General features: G+C 38.5%; 1 protein-coding gene across 3 annotated transcripts in view; it reads right to left on the bottom strand.

Annotated features, from left to right (window-relative positions):
* Positions 1-16,722, bottom strand: part of secisbp2l (SECIS binding protein 2-like) — an 89,508-nt gene that overhangs the window by 47,517 nt on the left and 25,269 nt on the right. For 2 of the 3 annotated variants that reach the window (XM_043677423.2, XM_043677424.2), the window contains exons 2-3: positions 4,483-4,655; positions 1,069-1,387 (exon numbers count right to left, since the gene is read on the bottom strand). In XM_043677423.2, coding sequence (XP_043533358.2) covers positions 1,069-1,387; positions 4,483-4,655 — 492 coding nt within the window. Of the gene's footprint in view, positions 1-1,068; positions 1,388-4,482; positions 4,656-14,976; positions 15,071-16,722 lie in introns of all 3 variants that reach the window. The other variant, XM_043677426.2, reaches the window with a different exon arrangement.

The raw sequence follows: 16,722 nt of genomic DNA, 5'->3' as shown, positions 1-16,722 counted from the left end.
TAGTTAGAGAACAAAGTGAAACATCAAGTTTGGACAGGTTCAGACATGGCTAACCAAAGGTTACACATGATTAGAGTGTGTTGGGAAGGCATTGGCAGGTGCCTAAAATTATAGTAAACACATAGCAGCAAGGTTTCTATAGATTAAGAGGGAAAGAGAGAGAAAATTGTTTGGATTTTGTTTAATACAAAGTATTCACAAAATCAGTAAAGATTCTGCCACATTAATATTTCGCAAAATTAGCTGACAACCACCTTGAGTTAACATGCAAGACAATTGATTTTACTAACAATCTTTATGTCCACCTCTTCCAATATCTTTGCATATCATTACAAAATTGACATTCGTGGTTTTTATATCAAACCATCATGAGGCGTTAGCTACAAGCAAGAGGACAAATGCTGTCTTTTTTTTCCATTCAAGGTTAAATTTTCTAAACCTAGATTCTAAATAGGTAAGTAAATGGCATGAGTTAGATACTATGTTCCATGAGATTTTTTTAAAAAATGCACACAGCTGGCATAACTTCACCCCTTTAAAAAAGCACGAGTCAGAATTCTGACTCTTATAAGGTCAGCACAACCACACTAAATCAATAATGTCAAACTATCAGAAAATCAGATTTGGCACCAACAGTCCATGATAGTAAAGGGAGAACAAAAACCCCATAAAAATCAGTTCCTTTGTTATCCAGTGACTTGAGCTGAAAAATGCCACAGGCAACTTGCTGACTTCCCCATAGAATTTAACAGCTTGTTGATCATACCTAATTTTATTCACAAGTAATGGTCATCTGGGTAAGGTATGAGTGAACACAACTCCATTTGTTGGTATTCAACACTTCTAAATGTGTATTGCTCAAGTAGTATGGAAAGGGGGAGAATGTATTTATATATAATTACGATCTTTATTTATCTAACCGAAATCATGCTTAGCATTCTAAAGGAAATGTTTTCACTCCCACAGGTTCAGATGAAATTGAAAGGCTAACTTTCAATTGGAGCAAGGTGAAACAGGGTCATTCAATTCTGTAAAGCATAAACAGCAAATACAGCTGGAAATCCTTACCTTCGGCACTGGACCTCTGCTGGTTCTGCTTCTCTGAGTGCTAGCTTGGCAGGCTTGTCCGGCAGTAACAGGTCTTTCACTGCAGTCAGACAATGCATTCACCACATTGGCTGGCTGGAAAGGTGCAGTGTATGGTGGAGGAAAGGGAGAATAAAAACCCACCATTGGTGTGCATGGTGCTGGCATGAGCTGGTAGTAAGCATAATCTGTAGAAACAGGAGGCTGTGGTGTTGGCAATATGGGATAGGCAAGGTATGGTCCTGATGAATTTGGATTCACTTGCTGCCACCGAATATCACCATTATACACAGGCAATTGCCTGCAATATAATACAAAAGGAAAGCATGAAAATAGTTTGAATTTATAAAACTATATTTATTAACATATATTCACAATAACACATCTGGTCAGACTTTTTTCAAATATTACTCAATCTCCATTGAATTGTTGCAATGAATTGGAAGGCGAGCAGTTTTCTTTTAAAAGCATGAGGCCATTAAGCACAGGCATCAAATCCTGTCTCCCACCATTTGCAGAAATAAAGATTCATTTAGGCAGTTTTTCTCTCTTGCCTTGCTTTTTTCTTTTCACTTGCCCAAGAACAGGACAAATAGCTCAGCTAGAATTTTGCATTTCACTCCTCACAGTCAATTTTGTATGCCAGGCTGCATGAATTGAATGCATTACCAGCATAAGCAACAATGTCCATTAAACATTTTATCAACTCCAATTTCATTCATCTCCAACAGTTCTTTACTAACTGCGCCATCAGCAGTTGTTGCTCTTCCAGAATCAAATCATATTAAATTGTGCGCTAGTTGGACTCCACAGCTATTTTCAGTAGCTTTTATCACTAAGAAGGTGCACTAACCTGCACTACAGAAACTGCTACAAGATTGACAAACCTACCTGTAATCCAAAACCTGTTTCTCTTCCAGAACAGCACCATGTTCCTCATGCCAACAGTCAGACAGTACTTGACAGTGCTGAACTATAAATATTTTGTTAACACTAAAGCACAGCCAGCATGAGGCTAGTAGAGGCTAGTACAATTGCAACATTTAAAAGGCATCTGGACGGATATATAAATAGGAGGGGTTGGGAGGGATATGGGCCGACTGCTGGCAGGTGGGATTAGATTGGGTTGGGATTTCTGGTCAGCATGTACGAGTTGGACCGAAGAGTCTGTTTCCATGCTGTACATCTCTATGACTGTATGAGACAAGGACTGGCTCATGCCCATAGGGCTAAATGTAATTTGGTACCTTCTGTCACTTGGTACCAGCCTTTCTTTTCCTAGGCTTTGTTTTCATTGTTTCATGAGATGTAGCCATTACAGCATTTGTCACTCATTCCTAATAGCCTCAAAGTGCAGGTGGTAAGTCACTTTCTTGGACCACTGCAGTCCCATTTGCACAGGTACACCCACAGTGCTGTGAGAAAAGGAGGTCCAAGATACTTGATTTTGTTAAAGTGAGGCAGCAGCAATATAATTCAGATTCAGAAGTTCGGAGGATTGAGGGGAAATTTTTAGGTGGTGGTCCCACCTGCTGCATGGTCCTTAGAGGTGGCAGCTTGCATGCTTGGATGGTGTTGTCAAAGGAGGGTGGTTCAGCTGCTGCAGTATGCCTTGTACATGCTACACACTGCGGCTACTTTGCATTGGGTATATGGCTGCAGCATGGCAAAGACGGTTTTTGTTTTGTTCACTCCTGATATGTGGGCATCACTGGCTGGCTCGCATTTATTGCTCACTCCTAGCTGCTTAGCTGCCCTTGAACTGAGTGAAATCACCTAGCAAGTGAGACACTTAAAGTCAACCAGATTATGGATCTGAAACCTGTAGGTCTAGCATCACATGTAGGCCAGACCAGGTTAGGATGGCAGATTTCATTCTTTGAAGGCCAGTGAGACGGATTTTAAAAAAAAAAAATAGGAGGCAATGGTTTTGTGGTCATCAGAAGAGTGTCAATTCCAGAGTTTCTTTATACTGAATTCAAATTCCAACATTTGTCATGGCAGGACTCAAACTCAGGTTCCCAGAACATGAGTTGAGCTTCTCGATTAATTGTCTCGCAATCATATGACTAGGCCATCACTTCCCCTAAAATTGGAAATTAATATTTTCCCAACAATCAGTTTTCAGAGATGCCACCAAAACTTATTTACAACGAAATGTCTCCTTGAAAAGGCTTTCACAGAAACATAAGGATGTCAACGGCTCCAGGTGCAAAATCATCAAAAGTTAAGACTATCACTATAACCAAGGTTTAACAATAATACACAATAAATACATTGAGACATACTTTTTTGTTTGTGATGAGTCTGTTGTACTGCATTTAAAAGATGATTTTACCGACAAAATAGAATTAAATTCTATCTAGAAAATTTAACATTTGAGCCCTAAGATCTGACCCAATGTTCCAAAAGATTCTGTACTACAAGTTTATACTGACCCATTTTCTAGCAGAGGAAGAATGCCTCAAGGACATTGTTAATTTGATCAAATTCAAAACTCAACTACTTTCACATCATTTTGGGGTCTGGAGATATTTAACTGACTGTATTAGAAGACTTGCCAATCTTCACTTGAATTCAGTATGAATATCGCTGACTCTACTTTGACACTGAGAAATAGTAATTGATAATGGTTATTTTAAAGTCTACTAGTAAGCCTGTTACAAGATAATAATATGTCCCAACAAACTATCCCACTGGAATCCTTGGACCATCCTGCTTTTGACATGTTTGCAACTGTAAACTGCAAGACTTTCTAAATCCTCAATCTCAAAAACCAATCTTAGCTTCTAACTGATATTCAATCTTTCCCTTCACCCCCCAACCATACATACATACATACATACATACACACACGAAAGGAAGGCTGGGAAGTTTTCCAAAATTTGTTGTGCAATTTTATATTTTGGGAGGATCAGTGCAGAAAAATGATTTATGGCGGCACAGTGGCTCAGTGGTTAGCACTGTTGCCTCACAGCACCAGGGACCCAGTTCGACTCCTGCCTTGGATGACTGACTGTGTGGAGTTTGCACATTCTCCCAGTGTCTGCGTGAGTTTCCTCCGGGTGCTCCGGTTTCCTCCCACAATCCAAAGATGTGCAGGTTAGGTGAATTGATCATGCTAAATTCCCCATAGTCAAGGGTAAATATGTAGTATAGGTCTGGGTGGGTGTGTATTTGCATGAATTTAAGACATTTCAGTGTTCAGGAGTTTCTTCCTGAAACCAATTCAATTCAACTATCCAGATTTATAACAAAGTTTACCAAATGACATTCCATAATAACCAATCACGTGTGATGCTAAAAGAAAAATTGACTTTAAAACTTCACCATATAATTAACAAATCTGAATAAAAATTATGCAAAGGTACAATTGATTTGTGCACCTCTACTCACCTATTAGATTGATTTTCTTGCACAAAGGGATAACAGGTTATCAAGTAGCTTGGTATAGGAGGAGCTTCGACACCAGTACCATTTCCATCATTAGGAAGAGCCATAGGAACAAGAATATCAGTTCCCTTCTTCTGGGGTATAAATGGTTCTACTTCTGCAGAGAGCTGAATATCCTGAATAAAGTGATGAAAAAATTCATTACTCAAAATGAAATTAGAGGTGACACACGCACTCAAACAAATGGAATTTATTCCACAAAATGTATGCTTGAACATCTGACTAATGGCAGCTTTTACAAGATCAACAGTACAAAGTACAAAAGGATAGTACTCAACCTGATTTTTATTCTATATAGGCATAGAGTCAGAAACATACAGCACAGAAACAAACCCTTTTGTCCAACTCGTCCATGCCGACCAAACTTCCCAAACTAAACTAGCCCCACTTGCCTGTGTTTGGCCCATATCCCTCTAAACCTTTCCTATTCATATACCTGTCCAAATATATTTGAAATGTTCTAACTGTATCTGCATCTATCACTTCCTCAGCAGTTTATTCCACAAAAGAAACCACTGCGTATGGAAAAGGTTGCCTCTCAGGTCCCTTTTAAATCTTTCTCTTGTCACTTTAAAACTTGCCCCCTGGTTTTGAACTATGTTAATGACATTAGTATGTAATTAGTACAGCTAAAACAAAACTTTGAATATTCATTACTCAGTTTAATTAAAAGATGTACTTAATACTGTTAAAAGAAAATGCAACATCAGGATACAGGCTTGCAAAAAGGAAAACATTTGAGCAAATAACCCCAATTTATTTATTCATACCTGTCATCTGACTTCCATTCTATTAAGCAAATCAAGTTCCAATGAATCAGGATCATTAAGGATAAAATAAGCTAAAGTAATATAAGTTGCAATATTTTCTTTAAGTTCTGACTTTTTAAATAATTGGACATGTATTTTAGAAAGTCAAGAGGTCCGACACCATGCTGCAAAGTTTACTTATCACTACCTGCTTAATCTAGGCTTGTGAACCTGATTTCCCCCTCCAAGATAGTGATAAGCCAGAATTCTTTCTCTCTGCAACACTTCCCCTGTTGCTACACAGCCACCTCACAGATTGATCCTAATCCCACATTTGTTCTTTATTCCTGCCACATTACCCCACTAAGAGCAGAGACCAATCTATCAAGGATGTAAAAGCATTATCAGTTCAATTTCTGTGATGGCATAAATATATTACTTCAGCGTCACTCCTTCACACCATAGAACTACTGGGCCTCTCTAAAGTTAGACCCAAAAAAGGCTCAGAGGACATTAGCTGAAAGGATTGCCACTTTTCATTTCCAAATGTATATATTATCTTTCACATTAATAATGTTTGAAAAGTAAGCAAAACAAATACATATAGAAAAACTGAGGTATATCAATTTAACAATCTTCACACATTTTATTTGCTTTCATTATGCAGTAATTCAAATGGATTAAGTCAATAGATACTCGAGTTAAGTACAGCTGTCATGTACTGCACAGTGCAAGTCAATTTTGAGACCGAAGCTACTTGTGGTCAAAATTACATGTTTGTTGCAACATAATTCAGTCCTCATCATCTCAAAATATTGGTGTTCAATTAAGAAGTTATGACTTAGAACAAGCCGCTTTCCTCCTCAGTGGGGAGATCTCAATTTCAGTTACTCCATGCTGCAAAGCAAGTAGAGAGGGATGAAAATATTGTTTTAAGTATCAGAAACAATCCTGACTCTGTAGATCCTAGCATATGGTCTCATCTGTCTGTTCATCCACTGTTGATGCTTCTTTCTGTTTTAAGATCTCTCACTTTCCTTCTTTTAGTTTATGCAAAGCTATTTTGTTCAATTGTGGGATGCAAACATTGCTGGCAAGATCAGTATTGGCTGACAATCTCTAATTGGCTGTGAACTGGTGGAGGTGAGCACCTTCATAAATCAACACAATCCATGTATTGGAAGTACACCTGCAGCAGTGTTATGGAGTTCCAGATTTTCCATCCTATGACAGAAAAGGAATGATAATATATTTCCAAGTCAGGAACTGGTGGTTCCAGTGATGGCGCGACCAAGCATCCACTGCTCTTGTTTTTCTAGGTTGGACAGACCACAGGTTTGGAAGGTGCTATTTAAGGAGCCTTAGTAAATTATTGCCATATATCTTGTAGATAGCTATTGTGCACCAATGGTGGAAAGTGAGAGCGCCCAGATTGGTGATAAGGTGCCATCAGGAGGCTTGTTTTGTACTGGATAGTGTTGAGCTGCTTCAACTGCAGTCATTTGGTCAAGTGAAGAGCATTTCATTACATGTCCAACTTGTGGCTTATGGATGAAGAACAGCCTTTGGGGAGTCCAAAGAAAAGCTACTCATTGCAGAACAGCATTCCCAACCTTTGATCTTTTATCAGATATGGTCCAGTTAAGTTTCTAGTTAACGTGAACCCTCAGGATGTTGACAATGGGATATTTAGCACCGGTTATACCTTTGAATATCAAAGAAAATGTCTTATTGGTGATGGTCTTTCCTGGCACTTGTGCATCACAAATGCTGAGGCAGAGTGGAATGTGATCTGCTCTTTTGTTACACCTCACTGTAGCAGCAAGTTGGAAATCAGGGCCCACTATTCTTGGAATCATCAGAAACATTAAAACATTTATCAAAGAATACAAAGTCCCCAAATTTACCTGGCTGATAGTTTAACAGAAAATGTAAATAATAATTGTTAAGTACAGAAATCTGATGTATGATAAATAAATAAATAAATTCAAACCATGGGTAAACAACTATGGACTGTTAACATATAGCTTTACTAGCTAATTCTCCAACCAACATCCCCACCCCCATCAAAACACACCCACACACAGAAACAGACAGAGAAGAAACCTTGGTGGCATGCGTGCAGGGTAGCCAAAATACTGTGGAAACATTTCAAACCACTAGCCCTTAGGATTCATGGCATGTCCATTTGTTTCCCAAATCCTTCAGGTGTCAGACCTTTTCCTTCAAGTTCTTTCACTTCTCAAAAGGAGGTAGAGTGAACGGTTCACAAATTATTAAAACTCTTTACTGACTGGTTGAAAACAACAGCTAACAGCAACTGGTTGGAGAAAATAACTTGCTTTCTTTAGTTAGATGTACTTTCACTGGAGAGAGAAAGGGACACCACTTCCCTTTCAGCAGTCCTAAATCTTCTGATAATTTTATTCATACTCAAAAGCTGTTCAGTTACCCAGGAATCAGACAGCTGTAGTCAAGCTGATGACTTTTGACATCCACACTGGTCACAATTCCACAAAACAATCATCAACCTGTTGTCAGGTACATTTCACTTTGTATATACACTTCAGTGATGTGCTGCCTATTTAGACCTTGCCAAGCAACAATGAGTTTTAGTAACTTGTTTTTTTTTAAGGAAGTACAGCAACTTGTTCCACAGTGCTTTGTTGTCAAACAGTCTTTTATCAAATTCAGTCCTTGCTTAAAAGTGAAATAAAAATAAAAGATGCAATCTTGACAGTATCTTGCCTAGGTGTGTGGAATGTTCAATCTTAAATATTTGGAAGACTGCTACGTGAACATCTCACATTAGATTTAGTGACATCGGTCAACGTTAAAAGCAGTGATATCAACTGCTTGATGTCACAACCGATTGATGATTGATTCAATTAAATATGCACGCTAATAGAAACTATTTATAAAAATTTAATCTGAGGTATAGCTGATTCTCTAGATAAAGAATAATTGAGGTTAATTGTACAGTAATACAAATCTGATGTTGAGAATCCTAGTACAAATCAGCTCCAGCAACAAATAGTAAAATTGTCTAAGTTAGAATTAAATATTTATAGCTGCAATACTGATCAATGCATGGTCTGAACTAGGTTACTCAACTGGCATAAAAATATAGATATTTGGCCAAACCATTCATTGCATAAAACTGTCACGCATCAAGGCATGACTGCAACACAAACGTGACACGACAGAGGGCAGCAATTTGCCCCATTTTATCTGTGCTCATTTTTTAGTACAGCTAGGCAAAACAAATTACCCCCCCCAAAGTCTTGTCTCTTCCGGTTTCAGTTGTTTGTCTTCTTTTTCAATAAGAGATTGAATTATCTCTGCCTAAATTGTTCTCTGTGGCACAAATATTTAGTGTTCATTGTCACAGAGTCATAAGCTTAGAAATAAGCCCTTCAGATTTAGATTTTACTGTCATGTGTACTCAAATGCAGGAAAACAGGCGTACAGTGAAAAGTGTACAAATATCATTTTTAAGCACACAAAAGACAGGATTAAAAATAGAAGCATAAATAAAAGAAATAGCCAAAAGAAAAGGAAATGACCAGATCACTTCTCCGCCTCCAGAAAAACAAAGCCTCAAAGTTTATCCTTCAGATGCTCAGAGTCCTCACACAGCAGCCAGAATGGCAGCACACCACTGCATCCACTTGTAGGTACCGGGGCCAGAGATACCAAACTATACATGCTCCATTGTCTATGTCATAGCATTTTAAGTGCTCACACCCAGATGCTTCTTAAATGTTGCAAGAGTACCTGCCTCCACCAGCCCCTAAAGCACCGTGTTTCACTTTTCTACCACCCTTTGGGTGAAAAATCTTTTCCTCAGATCCCTTCTAAACCACTTATTCTTCACCTTAAACTTATGACCGTCTGCCATGGGATCAAAGATTCTCCTAGTCTAACCCATCTGTGTGCCTCAATTTTGCATACCTCAAATCAGATCTCCCCCTCAGCCTCCACTGATCCACTGAAAACAAACTCAGCCTATCCAATCTCTCCTAGGAGCTAGGACATATCAAATCTAAGAATTTCCATTCTCGTGAATCTCCTCAGCACCCTCTCCACCTTCTACATTCTTCCAATAGCATGGTGACCAGAAGTATACACAACATTCCACATGAGGCGTAACAAATGCTCTTTAAAAAGTTACAAGACCTCCCTGCTCCGATATTCTACACCCTGGCTAATGAATGCAAGCATCCAACATGCCTTCTTCACCATCTTGCCCATCTGGGCAGACAGCTTCAGGGATCTATAGACTTGTACACCAAATTCTCTTTGTTCCACAGTATTCCCTGGGGACATACCATTCACTTTGTAAATCCTTCCCTTATTAGTTAAAAATCACACAACACCAGGTTATAGTCCAGCTGGTTTAACTGGAAGCACACTAGCTTTCGGAGCGTTGCTCCTTCATCAGGTGTTGTGTGATTTTTAACTTTGTACACCCCAGTCCAGCACCTGCATCTCCAATCATGCCTTCCCTTATTAGGCCTCCCAAAATGTATCACCTCACACTTATCAGGATTAAATTTCATCTGCCATTGTAATGTTAAAAGATTAACTTGTACACTGTCTCTGGACATTAATGTAATGTTAAAGGGTTAACTGTACTGTCTTTCTCAAAGAAGCTGAACATTCTCGAAGTGGGAGGGGGGGGCGACATTCTGTCTCACAGACAGCATGCAGGAATTTGGATGACTATCCCTTGTAATCCACACATCATTTGGGCAGCCAGTTATTTCTATTTTCAAATTAAACTCTCATTTAATCCCTTCCATTCAGAAATGCTTTCACAGCCATCCCCCAGCCAATCAAATTTGTTTGTGTGATCATCCCCTGATACTGCAGTATATCACACCTATGTTGTCTGGGGAAGTAACAGAGCCAGAACCCATTTGCAGGGCCGCCCTGAAACTAGGACATATCACACCTACATTGTCTTGGGGAATCATGGAGTCAGGAAATCATTTGCATAATGATTCCCCAGGATTAAGGCATTTACATTATCTCAGAGGATGACCTCATCCTACCATTGTACCTGGGGTAACATGTGGTTAATGCAGGCAGGGCATCTGGCAAACTGGCCTATATAAAGGAAATGTATTTCATTTGTTTAGGGCCTCTTTTGACTCAACTTTGCATGCCTGCAAAATGTCACCTAGTTTGTACAGAGTTTAGTAAACTTTAACTGTTTGCAGAAGTTGGCATATGCGAATTTCATCTCGAGTGTGAAATCTCAGGAAAAGAGCTTCAAACCATTGCTTTACCCTATTTATCAACTGATCAATATCAGACTGTAGCCTGAGACAATCTTCCTCACTATCATCACCAACTTTCATGACACATGCAAAACTACTAAATATATCTTCTACACTGACATCCAAGTCATTAATGCACATTAACAGCAGTGCTCCCAGCAGCAACCCATGTGGTGCGCCACTGGTCACAAGCTTCCAATTACAAAAACAACCCTCCACGATCACCCTTTGCCTCCTATTTGCAAGCCAACTTTGGATCCAGTTTGCCTTTAATCCCACTAGCTCTTATTTTCAGACCAGCCTTCCATGTGGGACTTTGTCAAAGACCTTTCTGAAGTCCATGTAAACCACACCAACTGCATCACCCACACCAACAGAGTTTTTTGAGAAGGTTATTACTTTCAGACAGAAACTCACTCCAATAAGTCCATGTTGACATCCTTGATCAATCCAGCCTTTCCAAGTGCTCATTCATCCTGTTCCTTGGAATTTTTTTCCCAATAATTTCCCTACTATTGACATCAGACTAACTGGCCTGTAATTACCTGGCCTATTCGTGCTACCATTCTTGAACAAAGGATCCACATTAGCTAACCTCCAGTCATCTGGCACTATATCTGTGGCCAGCAAAGTATTAACTCTATCTGCCAGGGCCGCAACAATCTCCCCCCTTACCTTGCATAGCAGATTAGGACACATTTTTTTAAGATTAGATTATCTACAGTGTGTAAACAGGCCATACCGACCCTCTGAAGAGTAACCTACTCAGACCCATTTCTCTCTGACTAAAGCACCTAACACCATGGGCAATTTAACATGGCCAATTCACCTGACCTGCACATCTTTGGATTGTAGGAGGAAACCGGACCACCTGGGGGGAATATCTCACAGACACAGGGAAAATGTGCAAACATTTCATCAGGCCATTGAGATTTATACATTTTTTTACCGATTAAAGCATCTAATATTTCCTTATGAATCTTAACATGCTCAAGAACCTCACCATCCAAATTACAATGTCTTTCTCCTGTGTGAATAAGGATGAGAAATATTTAAGACCTCACACATCTTGTCTCCACACACTGTTTGGTCCCTTTTGGTCTCTTCTTGCTCTTAACATACTTAGAAAATACCTTTGGGTTTTCCTTAATCCTATCTGCCAGATATTTCATGAACTCTCTTTGATTTGCTGGAGCAAGAAATTAGAAGAGCAATGTAAATTTCTCTTAAATCACCTCTTTTTGATCTATTTCTAAAATTGATCACAATCTGCCACTTATTTCTCAACCAGAAAGAGGAGCAACTGTTTATTTATTTAATCAAAATCTTTCAGAATGTTAAAAACTGTACAGAAAAATGAGATGATCTGCTTATTAGGTTTCCGTATTTGCAGGCAAGATGGTAAAGAAAAATTGTCTCCTTGTTAAAAGCAAAGATTAGATCAGAATCAACAAATGAGAAATATGAAGCTTTTCTTTAGCACAACTCAAATTAAATGGTATTTCATGTTACTGAACTAACTCAAATTAACAAGGTAAACAGTGGGGTCCTGCCACTGGGGTATGAAACAGCAAATGAAATGGAGCGAATTCCACAAAATGGCAAATGCTTTCAGGTCACATTGCACGAGGTGATCTTTCATTAAAAAGTTGCATTGGGTGCAAGTTTAAGGGTAATTTTGATTATGGTATTGGTTTAACAAACCAGAGATAGGAATTACCATCATCATGTAAGTTGTGAACATGATTTCAAGTTCACAATTCAACTGAAGCAAATAATAAAAACTGCCAGACTGTCATCAAGAAACCAAATGGAAGTGAACTTCCATGCTTGAGTGAACTGGCTTTGATGTGACTTCAGTCCTACTAAACATGGTTGACTCCACGTCCTCTGAACTGACGTAATAAATCTACAAAGTACTGCAATGATTTGAGAAGGTTCAGCAGCTTTTTAGAATAACCAGTCATAGGTAACAATGCAGGTCTGCCAATGTTGCCCTTCTCCCAAGACCAGATTTAACTAGTTGATTGCAAGATGGAGAAGACATGTCGGCAAAAGTCTTACTTGAATGGAACAGCAACAATTAGTTTTGATCACATCACTGTATTGTCTGTAGTAAGGGTGCATTTGGAGACAATACCAATTTGTGGGCTAAAGTTTAGTGGATCACAATCAAATACAAAAAGAAAACAAGTATCACTTACAGGGATCATTTAACAATGGGTTAAAATAGCCATTAAATTTGGGAAATATTATGGCGAGTGCAGATTATAAATGGGTTAAAATTGCACTATGTAAAATAGTTGCCAAGATCATTTAATCTTGTGGTCTATCATCTGCTCAACTTGGAGCATCACCTAGATTCTGCTCAGTAATGTACTCTAACCATCTTATATTTCTACTCCTTGTGGAAATGGAATTTAAGCTTCTGAAAATTTTTCATTTCAGATTTTATAACACTAAATAGTAATCTACTACACAAACATTGAAGCTTCAGTGGAATTTTTTTTAATGCATTAGTATATTTCAAATGAATAAATTTCCACAAATGCTCATTTTCTCTTCAATCTTTCAAATTAGCCAAAAAAAAAAGCTTGCATTTGAAAAAATACTGCTCCTGAGCAAAGCCGTCTGAAATCCTGCTGATCTCTGATTTGGTAAAGATATTACACTGTTGTGGTTCTGTTCGGCGAGCTGGGAATTTGTGTTGCAGACGTTTCGTCCCCTGTCTAGGTGACATCCTCAGTGCTTGGGAGCCTCTTGTGAAGCGCTTCTGTGAACTTTCCTCTGGCATTTGTAGTGGTTTGAATCTGCCGCTTCTGGTTGTGAGTTCCAGCTGTCCACTGCAGTGGTCGGTATATTGGGTCCAGGTCGATGTGCTTATTGATTGAATCTGTGGATGAGTGCCATGCCTCTAGGAATTCCCTGGCTGTCCTCTGTTTGGCTTGTCCTATAATAGTAGTGTTGGCCCAGTCGAATTCATGTTGCTTGTCATCTGCGTGTGTGGCTACTAAGGATAGCTGGTCCACGATCAGCTATCCTTAGTAGCCACACACACGCAGATGACAAGCAACATGAATTCGACTGGGCCAACACTACCATTATAGGGCAAGCCAAACAGAGGACAGCCAGGGAATTCCTAGAGGCATGGCACTCATCCACAGATTCAATCAATAAGCACATCGACCTGGACCCAATATACCGACCACTGCAGTGGACAGCTGGAACTCACAACCAGAAGCGGCAGATTCAAACCACTACAAATGCCAGAGGAAAGTTCACAGAAGCGCTTCACAAGAGGCTCCCAAGCACTGAGGATGTCACCTAGACAGGGACGAAACGTCTGCAACACAAATTCCCAGCTCGCCGAACAGAACCACAACAATGAGCACCTGAGCTACAAATCTTCTCACAAACTTTGAAAGATATTACACATTTAAAAGTTTAAAGAAGCTGCAGAAGTTGATATTTGATAACATTCCGCCACAAACCATCACAACAAATGAAATTTTGAAACAGAAAAAGTTCAAATTTGCAATGTAAAAAGTCTAATACCACACCATGCAGCATATATAATTCAGATAAATGACTTCGAGGTGCCAGTTTTGGTCTGGAGTGGTCAAAATTAAAAACCACACAATGCCAGATTACAGTCAAACTGGTTTATTTGGAAGCACTAGCTTTCAGAGCGCTGCTCCTTCATCAGATGGTTTAATTTTATTTGTTCATTACAGCAGGAACCTATAATGGTCTCTTCAATTATTTTAAAGTGTTTAAGGTAGAGTTAACTCATGAAAACCCATGCAGCTCAAGCCACAAAATTAGAGCCAGAATTTCTGCAGCAAAAATTTACAAAGAACAACCATCAATGACAGATTTTTATAGCAAATGTGTTCATCTAACAAATGATACTACAGATAAAAACGTGATATTGGAAATGCTCAGGAAGTCAGACAACATCTGTGGAAAGAGGTTATATATCCATCAGAACTGGTGTGAAAAGGTTTTTGATCTGAAACTTTAACTTTCTTTCTTTCCCCGCTACACAGAATCTGCCCAAGTCAAAAAGTATTAACAGTAGTTTTTAATTTTATTTCAGCTTTCCAGCAACTTTAGTACTTTAGATTAGTATTAGATAATTATTAGTATAGAACACAAACAATACAAAAATACCTGCAGCTAAACTATCATGCAGTTTTTAAACTCACAACATAAAACTACAACTGATTACATTAGGGTGACTGACAATGACAGCACGTAATGAACAAACTATACACTTTCCAGCTAATGTGATATCCACATATCCACTGTACTTCATTCATACACATCTACTGCTTGGCAACAAACCAAATGCAAGGAAAGAGATCAGTGGCACAGTCGAGGGGAACTGAATCATCTTTTACCTGTAATTTACAAAACAATCCTTCCAGCTTGCTATTATCAAGTTGGCTAATTCACTATATATTAGCACATGTTGGCACACTGGATTACTAGTTTCTGCAAATAAAAACAAAAACAAAATATTAGTTTTTTTTCTGATACTAGAGTTTTGCATTGTAATGAAGTAATCTGCAATTAAACGTTTCTTTAAAACTGCACTTTTTTTTGGCTTCCCGAAGACACCATTAAACCTTGTTACCCTTTTATGAATATAATGAATATTTAAATAGTACTGTCATTTGGAAAAAGTTTTACAGTTCAACAATATGCCACACACAATGCAGTATGGTAACCTGCACCAACATTTTAACACATTAATTTTTGTACCCAACTTGAAGGTAGAATTGTTCTAAAAGCGCATGGAATAGTGTTGCATCGGTTAGGGATTAACAGGAATGACAAACTGGAGAATCAACGAGTGATTCCACATTCCTCACTCTTATAATAACACTTTGCATTGATTAACTCTCGAAAATGATATTTCAATTGTTGTATCCAAATGAAGATTTTCTGCAATGCTGGTAGTTTTCTTCTGGATTGCTAACAACCTCTTTAAAAAAATTGGTTATAAGTAGCCCTTGGGAATGAGCCAGTATTTCCAAGGATTCTTTAAAAAAAAGTTAAAATATAAGTTCCAAAAGCAGAAATCTGGACACCTTGGAGTCCTCTGGAGCACCATAAATTAATGTCATTCTCCAAATAAGAACAGATGAGTTTTATGGGTGCAGAACGACTATCCCTCAAACAACCTGAAAATAAACAAATTAATTGCATTTATTTCACTTTTTTTGCTCGATGAAAATTTGCTGTCCTATTTGCCTTACCCTAATGAGGGTCTGGGAAATAATGCAGACCCATTCTTTTTCCTTGCCGGGTTAGCTTTGGCTTTGTGTTAGCAATATCATCATGGAGTCAGAAGTCACAGGTTCAAGCCAACAATGCATTTGTCAATCATCTCGCTCTGCTGAAAAGCGATGTGGAGGTTCCGGTGTTGGACTGGGGTGGACAGAGTTAAAAATCACAACACCAGGTTATAGACCAACAGGTTTATTTGGAAGCACTAGCTTTCTGAGCACTGCTCCTTCATCAGATGGCACTCTGAAAGCTAGTACTTGCAAATAAACCTGTTGGACTATAACCTGGAGCTGTGGTGTGATTTTTAACATCATTGAGAAGTCTTAAACTAAATGAAGTACTGGAATACAGATGTGATATTTCACAGGGAGTTTGTCTGTTATTATATAAATAAATTTATTACTATAAATGACAAGATAATCCATTTCAGTTATCTCAGTGCTTTTTGTGTGACCTTACTGTGTATAAATTGGTTATTTTACTTCTCTACAATATAAAAGTGGCTCTACTTCAATGGCTAAAACATGCTTTGAGACATCCCAATATCATATAGGCAGTTCTTCTATTAACGTGATGGTTGCATTCATGTGCAACCCCCACATTATAGAAAAATCACACCTTAGAAACAGCACTTAAAATGTTGACGCATTACAATCTACACACATTTTAAAAGTTTCCACTTTAGAAACAATGTTCCCAATTTGTCAATTGCATTACAGCAAATTAGTGTTAACAAAACACACGTTATAGTGGAATGACATGTACTAGGAGACATGACACCAAGTTCTTTACATTCTTTATTTGGTGATCAACAATTCATGCTTTTCTTGTATTTGGTGTTTGAATTTCATGCC

The sequence above is a fragment of the Chiloscyllium plagiosum genome, unplaced genomic scaffold (assembly GCF_037043375.1).
Source record: "Chiloscyllium plagiosum isolate Xiang-an unplaced genomic scaffold, Cpla_swu_hap1 HiC_scaffold_39, whole genome shotgun sequence".
Classification (NCBI taxonomy): domain Eukaryota; kingdom Metazoa; phylum Chordata; class Chondrichthyes; order Orectolobiformes; family Hemiscylliidae; genus Chiloscyllium; species Chiloscyllium plagiosum.
The sequence above is the reverse complement of the archived record's forward strand: the minus strand, read 5'-3'. Positions and strand labels throughout refer to the sequence as shown.